Source organism: Ammodytes marinus (genome assembly GCF_949987685.1).
Source record: "Ammodytes marinus genome assembly, chromosome: 5".
Lineage (NCBI taxonomy): Eukaryota > Metazoa > Chordata > Actinopteri > Uranoscopiformes > Ammodytidae > Ammodytes > Ammodytes marinus.
In genome coordinates, this window is record NC_137234.1 from 12,948,050 (window position 1) to 12,967,858 (window position 19,809).

Genomic DNA, 19,809 nt, shown 5'->3' on the forward strand with positions numbered 1-19,809 from the left:
TTTGAAGCACAGCAAACTGTTTTTAAGCAATATGACCCAACAGCTACTGGGAAAGAAAGGGCGCAGGGTGAACCCGGGCTTGTGTTGCCCCTGGAGCCGACCCTGGATCGGCTGCATAAGTGGGTCTAGAAATGTACTATTTTTTACAAGTGAATCCAACAGAAACCCATTTTTTTCCTTTTTGTATCTAGCTGAGATCAAAGAAGTGGGTCTGAATAATAATTCAATATTCAGGGTCTGTGGCGTTGCAAGGTCAACTTGCTATTGTCCAGGCATTTGCCTGGACAAAAAGTCAAGGTTCTAGGTTGAAGGTTTATTCCAATAATATGTTAACACATGAATGGAACAAAACTTGTGACTCGGGTACAGCAGTGACTGACAGATAAGGGACATAATTAAAGTGATAGAAAGCAATAAAGTATACAGTCATAAATAAATAAATCAAACTACAATAACTTAATATCTGAGATTATATCTAAAGCCTATAAATAAAAGACGTGTGCGTTGTCCTCTTTGAATTCTCAGGTCAGGGTGAGTATTTGCGGTCAAATGCTATAGGCAGTCAAGTCCAAATCAAGTCTCTGCTTGTTTGAGTGCTGCAAGTCGACTTGCAGCTTGGATAGTGAACCTTTCACAAGGTCTTATATTTACTATTCCTGGGACAAAGCGAGTTGAAGATGTGTCACAGCCTGGCTCAAGGGAATGACAATGAGGAAACCACACAAGAGATTAAGTTTAACCAAATAATAATTTATTTAAACAAAGTTTAAAGTAAGCTAATAAGTGGTGCGTGAATGTCAGTAATCAGTAATGGGTGCGGTGTCTGTGTGAGTGAAGAGTGTTATGTATGTGCAAAGCAAAACTAACTAAGCCAAACCAAAGCAAACCATACATCAAGGAAGGGAGACCAAAGTGGCTGATTCCTGCAGTTTATATAGCTGAGGAGATCAGCCAGCATGGGTGTTGGTAATTAGCAATCATCTCCTGGAAGCCTTCCAATCAGGAGGTGCCAGGAGCTGTCACACCCCCCTCCATAGAAACGAGGTTCAACACGTAACCTGCAAAACAACAACAGTTAGATACGTGCAACATAAGTTACATTACCAAACAAACAAAACAAGCCTAAGACACAATTTATACTCGGGCATGACCAACCACTGACCGGTTGAACAAATATCTCTCTTTGTCCTAAAAACATTTTTTTCCCGCATCCCCGAGACCCAGCAACTAAGACCCTACAGAACGGGAACACACCACAGGAACGAATGCTACCAGGTCTTTATACAAGTAGATATAACCCGTTTCATACAAGGCCAGAAAAAGTGCTGAAGGACCCGCCCATATGTTCTCCTCAATCCCCCTTGACCAGCTACCTGCACCATTTTGATCACTGGCTGTCTATATTTCACAGGAAGCACAATCTTCCCCACTGACCCCCCAGCCAAATTTCTCCCATGAGGGACCCACCTTCTCATCAGCAGGCCATGATGGAGAAAATAAGCTCTAGAAAGGTTTCCGAGCTTACCAGAATGCACAGCACGATCAAATAGTTCAACTAAAGAAAGATCATCCATCTGGTCCTTCACCAATTATGCATGAGAAACGGACCCAAGATCAGATCTTTGTACGTCAACTCTTGGCAGCACACTGAGAGAACGGGTCACTGCACACTGACTGCTCAGGTACCTCAGACCTCGCTTTAGCAGGAGACAATACACACAACCCAGCAGAGGTGGAAGCGTCAGGCCACATACATGCTCCTGCCAAATCATTGCCCAGAATAATTAACACCTTTCATTGACAATTCTGGACACACCACCTCTACATCCCCCTGTATCATACCACAGGACAAATGCACTGTATGGACAGGCACAACAATGGTGTTTAAATCCATTCCTCTGATTTGAACACACCTTCCTGTCTCAGAGTCTGGTGAAAAATGTAAGGCTGACTCCCTAATGAAGCTAGTTAGAGCCCCAGAATCTCTAAAAATGTTGACAGGCACCTTCTTGCTATTGTCAACTAAGGATACAAAACCTTCTGATATAAATGGAGCAAATCTTAAAGCAATGTCAGCTGCACTCATCTGAAAAGGAGGGACAATTTTGTCAGTACTTAGCTCGGAGCTACTAAGCGGAACAGCTAACCCAACGGATTGAACAGGCCCTGTACTAAAACCCTTTTTTGATTTTAACAAAGGGCACTCCTTCTTCCAGTGCCCCTGTCGCTGACAATAATTACAAGTTGTAATAGGATCATGGTTCCCAACTGTGCCTAGCTCTACCTTTAAAGAGGACCTATGATGCTTTTTGACTTTTATGACCTATAAACGTTGTTATGATGATTCATAGTCATGCTTAACCATACTAAATTATCAAATAATGACTTACATGCATTTCGACGTATTCCCTGCTGACCGTCTGGGGTGTCTGTGCAGAGCACTAAACACTATTCTAGCCAGTCGAGAAGTCACGTCTTCAAAGCGGTCTACCCTTTCATAATTGGTGACGTCGCATAAAAATTGGTGATGTGACCACGCGGATGTTTCCATGTATGGTAATGCTGTCACTTCCCTGTTCGCGTCTGCCTCGCGCCCTTATAGGTCCATGCTCGCGCTTCCCGCCACTGAAAGTGTTTCGGAAGGAAGGTAACCAATCACAACGGAGTGGGGTTTGCAGGAGGGGGGGGAGGGTAGCGGAGATGGCCGATGCACAGGCGGAGGGAGCGGAGATTGCCGAAGCACACACACTCAAGTGTTGACAGGATGTGCTGGATCGCCAAAATAAGAGAAAGAGCTTCCCGAAAATCTACATAGTTTTTTGTGATGTGATTCGTGTCAGGTTGCTCTATAGCAGTGTAAAACAAGAAATTAAGACCAGAAAAGTAGTATAATAGGTCCTCTTTAAAGAACCCCCGACTGAAATCTGATTCACCTTTCTCTCCGCTGTCTTTGCGTCCAAACTGTTGACTTTGCTCCCCATAGATACGTTTGTGTGTTAAACCATATTTGTCAGTGAGTACAGCGGCTTCTTTAGGAGTTTTAACCTTTCGCTCATTGACAGTGGCGTGCACAGACATTTTGGGGGGCAGGTGCTCATTGCAAAAAAAAGCGCACAATATATTCTATCGATGAATGACCAAATCATTTTAAGGGTACTTGTACAAAATCCCCCCCAGGCCTAATGACTTTTAATACCCGGCCTGCCACACATAGTGTTTCTCAAAGGAATTTGGGAGACTGTGTTTGGGACCCTGGACCTTCTAGGGGTGTCAGGGGGAATGCTCCCCCGGAAGAAAAATGTTAACCTTTTAAAGTAAAATTCATCAATCAGGTGCACTTTGAGAAGAAAGCTAAGGCTAAATCACCTGTGTCAATGTGGGCTATTTAGTACTATTTTCTGGAATAATTTGGAGACACAGAATTACCAAAAAACAGAAAGAAAAAATATACATGTTTGAAAAAAAAAACTGTCAGTTTCGGATTTTTTTAAATAATCCCTTATCCCGAATTATCTCTTTGAAGTCTTCGTTAGGCCCCTGATCTCCGTACTAATAATATCCTACTAAGGTAAATACAAGATTACTGCAAGTCTGGTAACATAGAAATAACTTGTGGTTGGGACAAAATAATATAATTAGCTTATATAGCTTCATGATTTAGTACCACCAACCCACTTTGCGTAGTTAAAATAAAATGTGTGGACAGCTTTTAAGATATTTCAATAACATTTGAGGAACAGTTCAACATTAAAATCTGAGCTTTAAAAGGCCCTGGGCACCAACTGGTCTTAACTAAGCCTGGTTGTAACTGCTAAGTAGGGCGTAGTTAAGACCAGGCTTAAGAATGGGCGTAGTTAAGACCAGGCTTAAGAATGGGCGTAGTTAAGACCAGGCTTAAGAATGGGCGTAGTTAAAGGGGTAGTTCAGGATTTTAGACATAGGGCCTTATTCCCAAGTTAGCCTTGGTGTTCTTTATCATTGGAGACAGTTTTCAACACATTTAATTCAGTCCTTCTAGTTGCAGAGTGCGCTCGTGCTAAGCTAGCGCACGGCATCGGGGGAATACCTAGCCTGCTACTAAAACAGTCTTACCCACTCCACAGTACACCCGAGGCCAATCAATTATAACGCCAGACTATCGATGTAAATGTCTGTGTTGATAGAATAATTTTAGAAATAAAACCAACCTCGCATCGCATGAATTATCGCATTGTGAGGGACTACTTTCTTAGCAGCAGCGGACTTTTACTTTGCTGTGTAACCGAATCACTACAGCAGAAAGTAAACAGAGCAGCGTGGGACAGAAACTGAAACTGCACTGCCACCAGTCTACCGTCATTCTGTCCCGGTTCTCTGCTGCAGCTCCAGCGGGGGCTGTCTCTACAGACGCTCTTTCTCTTTCTGCCCTTTGAGCATCCCTCTCAATTCTTCATCAGTGTATTCCGGCTCGTACAGGTACGGGCAGCAGCAGGTAAACAAACTATTATAGAGCCTGTAACCTAGGTATTAGTCCGCCGCTGCCGCAGCCTACAAGGAATAAAGTCCCTCAAAATGCAATATGCGAGGTTGGTTTTATTTCTAAAATTATTCTATCAACACAGACATTTACATCGATAGTCTGGCGTTATAATTGATTGGCCTCGGGTGTACTGTGGAGTGGGTAAGACTGTTTTAGTTGCAGGCTAGATATCCCCCCGATGCCGTGCGCTAGCTTAGCACGAGCGCACTCTGCAACTAGAAGGACTGAATTAAATGTGTTGAAAACTGTCTCCAATGATAAAGAACACCAAGGCTAACTTGGGAATAAGGCCCTATGTCCAAAATCCTGAACTACCCCTTTAAGACCAGGCTTTTAGAATGGACAGTTAACATGACTCTGGTCTTGACTCTCACCCTTCATCTTCATCTTCCTCCTTGCTGCTGGTGGATGCTTTCATCCAGGAGAGCAGAGAGCTGCTCCCCTGGGCTGCCTGCTGTAGCTCCCTTTCTTTTGCCTTTTTAACCTCTCCTTTCTAGGTATTATACTGCAATTTGTAAATAAAAAGAGACCAACCATATAAAATAAGACTGCTTGGTTACATTACAACCAGGCACAAGGCTACTTTATCTGCAGGCAATTGGGAATTGCCTGTTTGTCATTTAGCAAATAAATTACTGCATGTGTTAATTATATAGCCTAAAGTAAACCTAAACAACACTAAATATTCAGCATACTGATAGATTCACATGCTGTACCAGTGACAAACTCCGCCGAAATTAGTTGTGTTCATCACGTCATATCTATTTTTTTTTTTTGGGCTAGCTTGTTAAGCAGGACAGTCGGCTAATTTATGCTCAGCTGTGTGGCACTGCACGATATAGGCCAGGCAAAGTAAGGCATTTTGGGGCCAAAAATAGAATAAATTGTAAAAGAATTTTTTTCAGCTCAGATCATTTCTATGAGGTGTCCAGAACAACATACTAAAAGTCCTAAGAAATCCTAGTTGGGGAAACATGTTTAATTCTCATCAATCCGAGATGTGTGCCAATAAGGCGAGACACCAATAAATCCCAATGGGGCTATTTTTTTCCTTTACTCCTATCAAAATGAAACTTTACACAATGAAAGTATCCATGAAAATTTAAATGTTTTGTATTACAAGTTTCTTTGAAAATGTATTTTAATATGCAAATGAGCTATACACTAATCGTACACGCCCAAAATAAACCCAAATAAGCTTAATTTTTTCCTTTACTCATACCACAATAAAACTTTACATAGTAAAAGTATACTTGAAAAGTAAAACATTTTGTATTACAAGTTTCTTTTTAAATGAATTTGAATATGCACATGAGCTCCACACTTATTGAATATCCAATCATCGTACTGCCAATGGGTGATGGCAATGCTGCTTTTAGACTGGCCTCTAACCTGAAAAACTGCCTGGCTTACCTGCCAGGGGTATAACAGGTGCCTCTCATGAATTAGATTTGTCTCTTCAAATACCACTGCACGCAATTTGATAGCACTACATCCAATCAGAGCAATGAACAATGTGACGTATTAAGCCCCGTTCGTTTAGCGAACAGTGGGGTTAACTGTTAAATTGAACTTTTGCCGTGGTCGGTCGGCAAAACAGAACATTCCTCTTACTTGCTAATGAAAGATTTGAGTGCCGTCTTCCAAATTGTAAAGGGTCGAGGCCCCAGAGCACCATACATAGGGCTCTGGCCCGCCCATATCAGATAGAACCAATTAAAACGCAGCTCAGGATTTCTTGACATATTTAATGAGCTTCAATGGAGAGTGCCCAGACCAACAGGCGCAGCACATTTAATTTGCCAGCGCCTAGTGGCAGGTCTGGAGTTCCAGGCTAGTGCCATTCCCTTTCCTATGCCAAATAGACGAGATGTAGAATCACAGCCTGAAATGGCATGGAGAAAGAGGAGATTGTCACACACCTTGGGACCAAGTAACTCCTTTGTCTACTTTATGCACCATATCCATCTTGTTTTTGTTGCTTTCTTTGGTTCTTGTGCCATAAACAGCTCGTGTGCATTCAGATCAGCATGATGCAACAAGAGTACTAACAAGTCTGTGTCATCACCTACTGAGACTGTGTCTTTTGTTCTGGCAGAGGCAATGGCAGTTTGGACAATGAGCACATCTGCATCATGCTTTGCATGGTTTGTGATACACCATTTTTATCTTACAAGTTTCTTTGAAAATGAATTTTAATATGCAAATGAGCTATACACTAATCAAATATAGGCTACCCAAAATATATCCGCATAGGCTTCATTTTTTCCTTTAAAGATCCAAGTGACTGCTGCAGATATTGCTGCGGTTGGTTGCATACACATTCAGTACTTTATGATTCCTCCTATACGTGAACCTATTGTGTATCAGCCACTGGCTCTGTTGCCAGCAGATAACAAAACATCACAGCTGGATGTTTTGTGGAAGACATCCCTACACCTTCACTCTCAAAGGCCATCATGGTCTGGTATGATGCAGATCCTGCATCTTCTAGATGAACACCCTGGGAGAGCTTCAGTAACATTACTTCCAATGATTGATCTTGATCCCAGTGATGAATCCTGCATATACTCAACATTGAGGTTTGTGGCAACTCAAGCTCTGCAGTATGATGTGACCCCTGTTCTGACGTTCGACCAACCCCTTCTGGAAAGCCTTGACCATTATAAGTTAACTTCTAATACAAATGTTTTACTTTTCATGTAGACTTTCATTGTGTAAAGTTTTAATGTGGTAGGAGTAAAGGTTAAAATGAAGCCTATGCAGATATATTTTGGGTAGCCTATATTTGATTAGTGCATAGCTCATTTGCATATTACAATTCATTTTCAAAGACAAAGACAAAAAATGGTGTATCACAAACCATGCAAAGCACGATGCAGATGTGCTCATTGTCCAAACTGCCATTGCCTCTGCCAGAACAAAAGACACAGTCTCAGTAGGTGATGACACAGACTTGTTAGTACTCTTGTTGCATCATACTGATCTGAATGCACACAAGCTGTTTATGGTACAAGAACCAAATAAATTAATGTATAGCTGTCCCCAGACAAATGTGCAATATCACATCTCTCTTCCTGAGATCCTCTGAGATTGTCTTTCCCTTTTGGCAAGTCTGATCTGTATGGGTTCACTTTGGTGAGCCTAAACTGACCTGGTTTTATCTCTGTTTTATCTGGTGCCGCCCAATTACTTCCCTAAAGATCTCTCATTACATTGGTCCATTTCATCACTCAATTTGGCCCACCTGATTGTGTTTACCTGCTCCATTTAAGCAATGCAGCTCAGGGTTCACAAACTTTTGCACATACAAAAGTTGTCAAATAATTTATTTTTTATCAGTTTTAACAATTGATTTCAGGTAAAGAAAAATGTGGAATTGATCAACAAAAATCTGTTATTTCATATAAAAAATACTGGTATTGATAAAAATTAATTAATGATAGTCAAAATAAATAAAATTCCAAAAGGCGAGTTAATTGGTCCCAAGGTGTGTGACAATCTCCTCTTTCTCCATGCCATTTCAGGCTGTGATTCTACATCTCGTCTATTTGGCATAGGAAAGGGAATGGCACTGAAAAAAGTAAAAAATGACACTAGCTAGGGGGGGGGGGGGGGGGATCTAATTCATGAGAGGCACCTGTTATAAGTAAGCCAGGCAGTTTTTCAGGTTAGAGGCCAGTCTAAAAGCAGCATCGCCATCACCCATTGGCAGTAGGATGATTGGATATTCAATAAGTGTGGAGCTCATGTGCATATTCAAATTCATTTAAAAAGAAACTTGTAATACAAAATGTTTTACTTTTCAAGTATACTTCTACTATGTAAAGTTTTATTGTGGTATGAGTAAAGGAAAAAATTAAGCCTATTTGGGTTTATTTTGGGCGTGTACGATTAGTGTATAGCTCATTTGCATATTAAAATAAATTTTCAAAGAAACTTGTAATACAAAACATTTAAATTTTCATGGATACTTTCATTGTGTAAAGTTTCATTTTGATAGGACTAAAGGAAAAAAATAGCCCCATTGGGATTTATTGGTGTCTCGCCTTATTGGCACACATCTCGGATTGATGAGAATTAAACATATTTCCCCAACTAGGATTTCTTAGGACTTTTAGTATGTTGTTCTGGACACCTCATAGAAATTATCTGAGCTGAAAAAAATTCTTTTACAATTTATTCTATGAAAAACGCTATTTTGCCTGGACTAATAGAGGCTACTTTAAAACAGAGACAGATAAATGCAAGTTATAGCTTGGCAACTGAGGCTTTGGGGGCAAACAATACACTCTTGACTCCATTCAATGTATGTGTTACCTCGCTGGTGGGGCAGGGCAGGCCGCGGAGTAGGTGTGTGTGTGCAGCAGCAGCTGTGAACTGCTGCGGCAACGCACCTCCGTTTGTGTCCACTCTGCGCGTTCACGTTGAAGTGTGTGCGGAGGAGGAGGAAGGGGGGCATATTTATTGGGGCATTATTGTCAAACGTTTTTAATCGTTGAGCATTTATAGATGATAATGTCGGCATGGGCCGCATACACTGTTTAAAAAAAAAGAAAAAAAAAAAGAACTTTCAGATTTTTTTTTTTTTTTTTTTTTCAAAAGGGCACTTGATTGGGCCAGGGGAAAAGGGCAGGTGCTTCAGCACCACTTCAGGTCTACCTGTGCACGCCACTGCTCATTGATATAAGTAGATATGAAATCAGACACAGACTGCTTAAATTGTTCCAGCACAACCAGGTTACGCAGTTCTTCAAAGGAAACAACACTGGATGCAGAACACCACCGATCAAAATGTATATCTAGCTCCCTTTCAAAATCCACATGCGTTTGCTTTTCCACTTTTTTCCAATTTCTGAAGAGCTGCCTGTAAGCTTCAGGAACTAATTCATAAGCTTTTAAAACGGCTTCTTTAACAATTATATACTCTTTGCGCTGTTCTGCTGTTAATGCTGCATATGCCTTTTGGGCTTTACCTCTAACCACGCATTGAAGTAACAACGTACATTCACTATCAGGCCACTCCTGTGCATCAGCGAGACACTCAAACAAGGAAAAAAACGTATCTGGGTCTTCCTCATCAAATTTAGGCAGCAATCTGAGATTCTTAGTACAATCCACTCTAGATGAACCAGCAGACCTAGTTATATCAGTACCTGCCATTTTACCTTCTCCAACTAGATCTAGTTTACATTGTTCAATGTCCAGGTTTGCATGCTCCGTTTTTTGTTTTATTGCTTCAAGCGCCAACTGCTTATCCATTTTTGTACGTTCAAGGGCCACTTTATCCATTTTTGTTTTTTCAAGAGCCAATTCTTTATCTATTCTCATTTTGTCATGTTCCATTTGTATTAACATCAGTTCCTTTTGTTGATCAAAGGTGAGACTCCCCCTGGTGAAACCATCGTACTTGGTAAACCCTTACCTTCATCAGAAGCCAAAACCCCTTCTTCCATCAAAGTCGCCTTCAGGATACGTTTGATTGTGTCCTTCAGACGTGTGGCTGCAATTTAAATTTTGAAATGATCAGCAATTTTCAACAGTTGGTCCTTTGTACAGCTGTCCAGCAAGGTTTCAGAAGGCGACTGAATAAATGCTTCTACTAAAGAAGCCATACCGCCAAGAAACAAAATAACCAAAAAAAAAAAAAACTTAATAGCAGTTTCTAACAATTTTAGAAATTAATCACTGCTGAGCACAGTGAGCAAGCCTCCAAGTGCAACTGATAAACTAAGCAAGCCCCCTGGTACCTGCCTAACTTCAAACTAAACCTACCTGGCTTCTGCGGCATACCGGGGTCGAGGCTTTTTTAAAGCAAGCTCAGTTAACCTCAGCCCTGTGGCCAAGGCGTTACGCTCTCGCCCCCACCAGAGACAAGTCTCCACCCAGGATATCGAAAATAAAAAAGGCAAAATAACAAATAGTGCACCGATGGAAGGACAGATTGCTCTGCCCAGCTGGCACACTCCCTAACTAACCAGGGAGATCACACAACTTTAAATCAAAAGCACTCAGATACTATACCCCCCATGAAAAGAAGCTGCTCCCAAACTAACTACCAACCTGTCCTGTGTGCTATTCCTCCAAATTGTTCAATTACTCAATCCAACCACTTATTGACAAGCCCCCCATGTCACAGATGTAGCTATGGGTTCTGACTAATTGTAATTGACAATGTATACTAACAATATTTTAACATTTAGAGGATTATCATTTACATTTAAAAAAATAGTATGCTCCACACTTAGGGTATCTAGCATGAGCAAAAAAGAAATAGGCTACCCTCGCCGGTTAATGGGACACTTGACTATACTGTTGAATTCAAACTGCAACCTTGTGTCAATACCATAGATAGTAGGCTACGTTTAGATAAATCTATTGAAAGTACTATAAAAAACTGAACAGAATGTGCTTGCCAAAAATGTGTAACCTGTGTGTTATTTTTGACTGTGTGTGTGTGTGTGTGTGTGTGTGTGTGTGTGTGTGTGTGTGTGTGTGTGTGCGTAACTTAAAAGTACATCGTGGTCCACCCATCAGGCAGGAGACATATAGGCCTACAATTCAGTTTAACAAGTGCACGCCCACCACGTGCTCAGGTTGCAGATTTTTTGGAGGAGGGTTACCATCTGCAGTCTCTATTTCTGAGATGATTTCTATGACTTGTTTTTAATTTGCGTGTGTGGATTCCAGTGTTCTTGTTTCTGCCGGGGTTAGAATGCCCTTAAAAAAGGAAAAACAAAATTATCTGAAAATATACTGCAGTTAACGGTCGCAGCCTGGAGGTGTCGCGTGCGTATCTTGGGGAAGTGAAAAGCACCGCCTCCCTTCATGTTTGTGTCAGATTGTTTTTTTTTACACTTTTCTCACATTTCAAAAATCTTCAACCCAATTCTTGCGCAATACAATCAGGTTGCGCAGAATTACGCAAAGTGAGAATTGCATAATGCCTCTGGATAGAAATAGCCTAAGTGCAAAATCAGTCCAGAGTTGACGTTGAAACACAGCAAATCTGGAAACTCGGAAACATTCTGGGAATGAAGGAGGGGTCGCGGGGCCCGAGCACCGCCCCGGGACGAGTGGGTGAACTTTGTCACAAATTTCGCAGCTTGACTTATTTAGCCCCCGTGTTTCCCTCTGACAGACAGATGCGTCCAGCGTAGCGCGCTCTGCAAAAATGTACATCTGGTTCACCGTATTAGCCGGACTGGCTGTCCTGTCCTTCTCATTCCTAAAGACATTTTTTCCTTACTTGGGCGAAGACTGCGCGTACATATTCAGGAGCATCAAACTTGGCGTGCGGCTCGTCCGATACAAGAAAGTCAAACCGTTTTACAGCATCTTGGACTGCTTCTTGGACGCGGTGAAGAGGGACCCCAGCAAGATTTTTGTGCACTTCGAAGGGAAACAATACACTTATGGCGAAGTGGACACACAGAGCAACAAGGTGGCCCGGGCTCTACAGGCTGATGCCCAGCTGAAGGAGGGGGATGCGGTCGCCCTGTTTATGGCCAACGAGCCCGCGTACGTGTGGACTTGGCTCGGTTTGGCCAAGCTGGGCTGTCCGGCTGCTCTGCTCAACTACAACATCAGGTCCAAATCTCTGCTGCACTGTTTCTCTTGCTGCGGGGCTAAAGTGATCATCGCCTCTCCGGGTTAGTTATAGTTATAACACGTTCCTAAATCCACCAGGCGCACATAGTAGTGGGGGGCAGGGGTCTTTAAGTCTCTGCACTTATGGTTTCCTTCAAACCATTTCTACTCCAAAAGCACGCCTGTTGCTCCCTCTCAAGTATCCAACGTTGATGAGCTCACATTTTCCAGTTTGGCAACTACCAGTAGTGGAAAATCCATCTAGTCAAATAGCTGACACTTTGTTGGCACTTAGTTTGGGTGTTGTAAAGTGCTTTGGTTTTATTTTAGGAGTTTATAGAACACAACTTATTGTTGAAGGTTGAACCAGCAGTGACTCCATACAAAGCAACTGTGACATTTTCCATCTAAACTTTCCACATGGTTTTCAGTTTAAATAACCATTCTAGACACAAAGAGGTCAGAGTAGGCTATCCAATATTTCACTCAAAACAACCTAATGTCACGGCTTCCTCGGATATATCTAGTGACCCTTTAAAGGGGGCCTGACCCCAAGAGATCCACTGGACTTAAATGACCAACTCCAGGCTCGACTTGGATCAGCTACAACACTAAATTTCTGCTTTACACTTTAATTCATCAGAGTTCACAATCTGGTTATGCCCCTATTAAATAACATTGTGAACTTTTACTTTTGATACATTAAGTACATTATGCGAATAATATAAACTCATTTCAGACAATACCTGGATGGAACCTCATCCTATGACAGCTGTATTTACCATGCAGCTATTGACATGCAAAATAGCATACAAACATTTGATAAGCTAAGAACACGATGCATCACTATCAGGGTTGAAGTGACCTGAGATGGGGGCTCACCAAAATAAACTTTTGCCCAAATGACTACCGTACTTCCCGTTTTCTCTGCTAAACATTTGATGTTTTAGTTGATGTAAGATGTAAGAAGTGTGGGCAGAAAGGATATTTTTTTAAACAGATAATGGTAATATTTTATGTCACTTAACTTGATATAAACATGTCGTAACAGTTTGGTTATAAGGAAAGACAACAGCTGATTTTTTTGTTAAATGATCACCTGATAAACCAAAAAGATTAAAGGTGCAATATGCAATTTCAGGTGAGGGGGATTTGTTTACATTTGCAGAGCCTGCAGCTAGTTTACAAAACATATTAACTCTACATGTAATTCTTTGTATTGAAAAATTCTATCACCATAAATCAAAACTAAATTATTTTGAGGAACCTGGAACCCCAAACGTAAAACTAGAATATGTTTGTAAACCAAACTGTGGGCCCTACTGCTGTAAACAACAACTTGTGAAACAGTAACTTTTCAGGAAGCTTTCTAACTTCAAACAATGTTCCAGGGATCACTTCTAGGAAAGTTAATTTATTCAGTTATGAGAACATACCTTAGAAAATGTTCACTTATCTGACACACTCAAAGTTACATAGTGCACCTTTAAAGTGCACCTTTAATTCCAACTTGTGTTTAGACTGACTTAGATAACACCGCAATGACAACACAAGATCTATTTTACTGCTCCTCTGTTCGATTGGTTACGACCAAAATGGACCGGAAAGTAAATTTAGTCAAATGATGTCTACATCTTAAAGTTAAGCAAATTTGTTTAGGAACAAGAGTTGAACCCCTTTCTTTCCCCGCACTTGGTTTCAGTCAATATTCAGTATCTTTAAGGTAGCATCGCTCACGAAACAATTGTTTCTCCCTGGCTTGCTGCTCTCATAATGGTGATCGAGTATAGTTCCAGTCCTGAGAAATGCATACATTTGGGGCTGAGCTGCATGCACCATGTGCTCGTTCCTACTGGCAACGTGATATAGGCCCCCCTACATGTGCTGCATTGCGCAACAACACAGCGCTCTGACTATATTGTGTGTGGGGCTGAATGCTGCTCTGTGTTTTGCAGAGCTGCAGGGCGCGTTGGAGGAGGTTTTACCCACACTGAGAGAGCAGGGCATCAGTGTGTACCTCTTGTCTGAGACCTGCAACATCCCAGGCATCAACACTCTGTCTGACAAGATCAACCAGGCCTCAGACCAGCCACTGTCCCCAGACCTCAGAGCCAATATCCACATCAGAAGCACTGCTTTGTACATCTACACGTCAGGCACTACAGGTAACTAAGCCAGGAAAACTCCTCTGAAAGACAATGTGACCAATGGAAAGTTAAAGTCTACACAGACAGCCATGAGAAGTACATTCAGTCCGATGTTTATTAGATACAACAGACTAAATCTAATGCTGTTTAATTGTTGTTGAACTGAATTGCATTAGAGTATACGTAGAGATGTCAGTCATATTCCATCCACTGCATTTACAGTATATGATATAGAGGCTAGACATTCGATTTTTCACCCAGTGTATCTTTTGGTCATTTGATTTTCCTTTCTCTAAAGGATATTCAAAAAACAAGTTAAACAATTTAAAAAAAAAAATTCTTACATTTACTGTTCGTCTTATTTAATACATATTTATTAAAACAGCCCAATAATAAATAAACATTAACATTTTAAATCAAATTTGTTTTTGTTTTTTTCATTTTCCGTATTTTACAAGGGAACAGATATGGATTGAATGGAAGAAGAACGGATTTTATTCAGTGGGACTCCTTGAAATGTTCACATACGTATATGAGATTTTCAGGGACATTTAGTCTGCTCTCTGCTGTTCCACTCTTGTATTGTGATATTTCATACACAAGTGTGTTGTTTGTGTTTTTCAGAACAGACTTGGCAGAAATGGAATATAATATTGATAATTATGTTTTTAACTAATACATAATCGCTTGAAAATAAAAGTTAAAAAAAAATGACATTAGAATGAACCATTTATGTGCCATGTTACACCGCCATGTTTCTACAGTAGGAAAAAAACTGCATGTAACTGCACGTCGTATGAAATACCTGTAATGATTTATTATTCTTTGAACTTGGAAGGTTTGCCCAAAGCAGCCGTTGTCACCCATGAGCGGGTCTGGGCGGCCTCCTTCATCCAGGCGGCATGTGGAATCACGTCAGAGGATGTCTTCTACATCAATCTGCCTCTCTATCACAGTGCAGGCTTCCTCATCGGGATGAGTGGAGCCATCGAGAGGGGTAATTATAATAATCCTAATCAAAAATGGAACTAGAGCATTTACACCCCTAGTTTGAACTGTAGGGAATGTGTCTTACACTGAGATAATAATTCTACAACATGATCATTTTGCAGGTGCAACCATTTTCCTGAGGAGGAAGTTCTCCGTCACTCATTTCTGGGAAGACTGCAGGAAGTACAATGTGACAGTGATGCAGTACATTGGTGAAACCCTTCGGTACCTCTGCAACACGCCCAGGGTAGAGAAAAAAAGAATCCGGACCAACTTCTGGTTATGCAAATAACAGTATTGTTCTTGAGGTAGAAGTGACGCTTTGCACTCCCTCTCACTCTTTGCAGAAAATCAACGAGAAGAACCACAAAGTGAAGATCGCCATCGGCAACGGGGTCCGAACTGAAGTTTGGTCTGAGTTTCTGAATCGCTTCGGGGACATTAAGGTCAGAGAGTTGTACGCTGCCACCGAGGGAAACATCGGCTTCATCAATTACACGTCCAAGGTCGGAGTAGTGGGGCGACTCAACTTTGTCCACAGGGTGAGCTCTAACCAGAGGGACAGGGGTTTTAAGCCATACCAGCATCAGCACTGATTACAGGGTGGTTGGGTCGGTCGCTCAGTCCAGACCAGTTTGGTCCAGAAGTGAACTATCCTTATCCAACTACTGGATGGATTGTCATGAAATTTAGTTGAGACCTTACTGGTTTCTAGATGATCAATTCTAATGTCTTTGGTGATCCCCTGACTTTGCCTTTAGCACTGCCACGATGTTAAACTCTTTTTTTTTAGTAAAATGTCTCAATAATTTATGTACAGATTGTCATGAAATCAATTTGGTACATTCAGGTTTCCCTTGTGGATGCATTGTAATTGTGATGGATCCTTGTGGCACCACCATGAAGTCCAAATTTGTCAAAACTTTGGCTTATGAAAAAATGACAAATGACATTCTCATCCGCAGCAATTGTTCTTTTTTGTGTGCTACCTAGCGAATGGATGTTAGCATGTTAACACACTTAACTAATATTGTCAAGATGGTAAACATACTAGCCAAACATTCCATGTTGTGTGGCTGCAGACTCTTGGTCTTGTTAAACCAAAAAGCAAATCCTCATCAACCGTAGATTGTTGAAGTATATTAAAAAACATTTTACCTTTTAATTGATTCCATTTTTCTCTACAGTTTTTCTTCCCCTACACATTGATCAAGTTTGACATTGAGAAGGAGGAGCCTGTCAGGAACGCTGAGGGTCTGTGTATTGAGGCAGCCAGAGGTGAGTCCATGTTAGCGGTGGAAATCTATTTGTCTTTCTTTGAAACGAGAGCAGCAGTACGGCATTTGTTGTCTTCACAGCTGAAACTATTCGGTACATCAACAATGTTGACGATCAAGTTATTGTTAGTCTTTTATCAAGAAAAGACACCAAATGCTAAATGCTTCCAGCTTTTGAAATGTGAAAATGTGCTGCTTTTCTCTCTTTATAATCTTCGTAAATTTAATACGTTTGGGCTTTGGGTTCTTGGTCGGACAAACCCAGCAGCTGTATGTTTCCACTAAGGGTCGAAGGGGAGACTGTGATGAACATTTTTCATGTATTTTTCTGTCAGGTGAGACAGGACTTTTGGTGGGAAGGATTACCCAGAGGTCTCCCTTTGTTGGCTACGCTGGCAACAAGCAACAGACTGAGAAGAAGAGGCTCTGCAATGTGTTAAAGAAAGGAGACTTGTACTTCAACACCGGAGATCTGCTTCGGTTTGATGAAAACAGCTTTGTGTACTTTCAGGATCGAGTCGGTGACACTTTCAGGCAAGATGTGACGGCTTTTGCATTTCTAATTCTTGTCTAAATCATTCATCCGAAAATTACAATCGGGTTTATTAGAATACGTTTTTTCAATAGCTTATTAGTTTTATTAAATGGATGCTGTGCTAAATTCTGATGCACAATTTGGGTATGGATGGATCAGAATTTATATATATATAATGTCATATTTAATGCAAATATCAGTTAAACGTCATAATTTCTAATTATGGTCGGCTTTAATTTATACATCATGAAGCTCAGTTCTTTCCAAACTCATCAAGGTATCTTTCCAGTTTTTCTTCTTGAATTTGGTGCTGATCAGTAAGCTGTTTGGCTTGAGTTTTGTCCTTTTCTCTCCGTTGTTCCAGATGGAAAGGAGAGAACGTCGCCACCTCGGAGGTTGCAGACGTTCTCACGAACGCTCATGGAATTTTGGAGGCAAACGTCTATGGCGTTAAAGTTGAAGGTAAAAACACTGATTTCAGAAATAGTCCAGACGAAATGTTATACCCAATTCATACAAATCTTACAGTACAGAGGAAAAAGATGAATACAAATGTGCCTTTAAAAAAAATCTATACTGCATGTATTGAATTGGAATGTCTGATAAGGTCATGAGGGGAGGATCGGGATGTCAGCTGTCACGTTGAAAGAAGACCACGAGTTTGACTGTTCGGACGCTTACAAGCAGGTTGTGAGCTACCTCCCAACTTACGCCAGACCACGATTCATCAGGATTCAGGTAAAAAAAAATAAAAAATCTTATTTCATGCAGCCTTGTTGTATTTTTTGACACAACTAAAAACAATGTTCTGAAGTTTTCATGTAATACACTACCTCGGTGTGATGACAGAGTTTTTACCATTTCAGTTTGATTTAATCACTAAATGAAGATATCGCACCGATGACTTATCTGATATCTAACATTAAACCTCCACATTAAAAATCTGTGTATCTAGAACTGACTGGGATCTTTTCAGAGTTAACACAAGGCCATGATGAAGGAATGCTGTGGTGTTAAAAAACCTTGGTAGCTCACTTGGTAGAGTGCATTCCATACGACTTAAGTCCTTGTCACAGAAGCCCGGGGTTCCAAGCCCCCAAGTGTCCTTCAGGAAACACTGAAGGACACTGATGAAGAAACTGTGTAACACAGCGTGTTATTTCTGAAATTCTTTGTGTTTTTTTGCAGCCCTGCCTGGAGCTGACGGGGACATTCAAGATGAAGAAAGTGAGGTTGGTGGAGGAGGGTTTTGACCCAGCTCACATCGAGGATCCGTTGTACTTTTTAGATCCCGAGAAAAAGACGTATGTTCCCCTGAGTGAGGAAATCTACAAAGCTATCGCTTCCAGGGAAATCAAACTTTAACGTGGAAAAGCAGTCGGTGATCCATTTCACAAAAGTAGCCGTTCATTCATGGATCTTTTTAACATTGAACTAATCTCAGGGGACACTTGAAACATTTCATTGTGTTTACAGACCAGCTTTTTTGTATTAACACAGTTACTGTGAATCTCTACAGTTTTTGTAAATTAATTAGATCATTCTGACAGTAAGCTACAGGTATGTCTTACTGCCACTGTTGTAATTGTAATAATTAAAGTCTTCTTTTTATTATCTGGTTCTCTAAATTTCTGCTGACCATCATCTAAAACCAAAATGTGTTATCAGTTTGTCTGTGTTAATAGCAAATACTGCTTGACTGCATCTTTAACTTATTACATCAAATGTAACTTATTGAAGGATTGTTTTTGCTACTCTGCCCCCCAAAGTGACCTGTTGTTAATCCACAGGCCTCTATAATCTGCTCTGAAAACCATGTGGACAGAGCAATCTTCTGGCTGGTGGGATTGATTGACCAATACCTTTGGCATGAAATGATACTGAGACTTTGTAACACAAGCTATAAGTCACGTGACGTGCACGGCCCGAAAATATGTCGAAATCATGTTTTCAGAAAAACAAGAGAAAGTTCATACATTTCTTATTGTTTCTTGGGCCAAGGTTTAACTCTACACAGTGAAAGACAGATATTACAGTAGGAGGCTGTTTTCACTTTCAGGTTAGTTTTACACGTGTATACTGTGTACATATGAACGACTGGGTTTTGAGCCGGTCATGGTTCAACACGCAACTAACACAGGTGGGCAGTGGAAACCTAAAATCTCCAGCTCACATTAACCGAGAATAGACCCTTCAGTGAAGCGAAAGACATCTTGTCTCGTTAACTTTTAAAATAAAATAAATATTTACAGATTTAAGATTTGGAGGGAAACGTTGTGAAAGTGATTACCACACATTTGTACCTTGGCAGCTAAACAGTTTTTTTTTTTTTTTTTAAGACTGGTTAAGCGTTATCCTAATGCAGTTAACTAATAAAGTCCTGGGATAAATCTTACACACATTATGTTTTTATAAAGTGAGTTTTTTGGCTGAAATTATTTAAAGGAGATGATTTACCTGTTTGGTCAATTTGTAAGCTACATTTTGTGGTGCTGTTAAATAACATTGCACAACACTGACAGGACTGCTGTATAATTCCACTGCATAAGTTTTAGCTAAGTGTACCTTATAAACTGGCAACTGTTGAGTGTTATCCGGATGGGATCTTTCAGGGGAAAAAAAGGAACAAACTTCTCAATGAAAAGAAGAGAACCAGAAGGGCAAGATGAGGAAATTAATTTACATTAAGAGAAACTTGTTTTTGTGGGAAGCAAACCAACAGGATGCATGTCACAAACTCTGTTAATCTTT

The 19,809-nt window shown here is 40.7% G+C and overlaps 1 protein-coding gene across 1 annotated transcript; it reads left to right on the forward strand.

Annotated features, from left to right (window-relative positions):
- The first annotated feature begins 11,495 nt into the window (after positions 1–11,495).
- Positions 11,496–18,672, forward strand: slc27a2 (solute carrier family 27 member 2). Its single transcript, XM_080027320.1, has 10 exons — positions 11,496–12,171; positions 14,065–14,274; positions 15,095–15,253; positions 15,369–15,493; positions 15,594–15,788; positions 16,434–16,524; positions 16,859–17,057; positions 17,423–17,520; positions 17,666–17,796; positions 18,247–18,672. The coding sequence occupies exons 1-10, from the start codon at positions 11,694–11,696 to the stop codon at positions 18,421–18,423; spliced, it is 1,863 nt and encodes a 620-aa protein (XP_079883446.1). The 5' UTR covers positions 11,496–11,693; the 3' UTR covers positions 18,424–18,672.
- The last annotated feature ends 1,137 nt before the right edge of the window (positions 18,673–19,809 follow it).

Excerpts from the sequence above, each read along its gene's own strand:
- slc27a2 (XM_080027320.1), top strand. The coding sequence starts at position 11,694 with ATGTACATCTGGTTCACCGTATTAGCCGGACTGGCTGTCCTGTCCTTC. Across the intron at positions 15,254-15,368 it reads GAGTGGAGCCATCGAGAGGG|GTGCAACCATTTTCCTGAGG; the intron begins GTAATTATAATA and ends ATCATTTTGCAG. Across the intron at positions 17,058-17,422 it reads CGAGTCGGTGACACTTTCAG|ATGGAAAGGAGAGAACGTCG; the intron begins GCAAGATGTGAC and ends CCGTTGTTCCAG.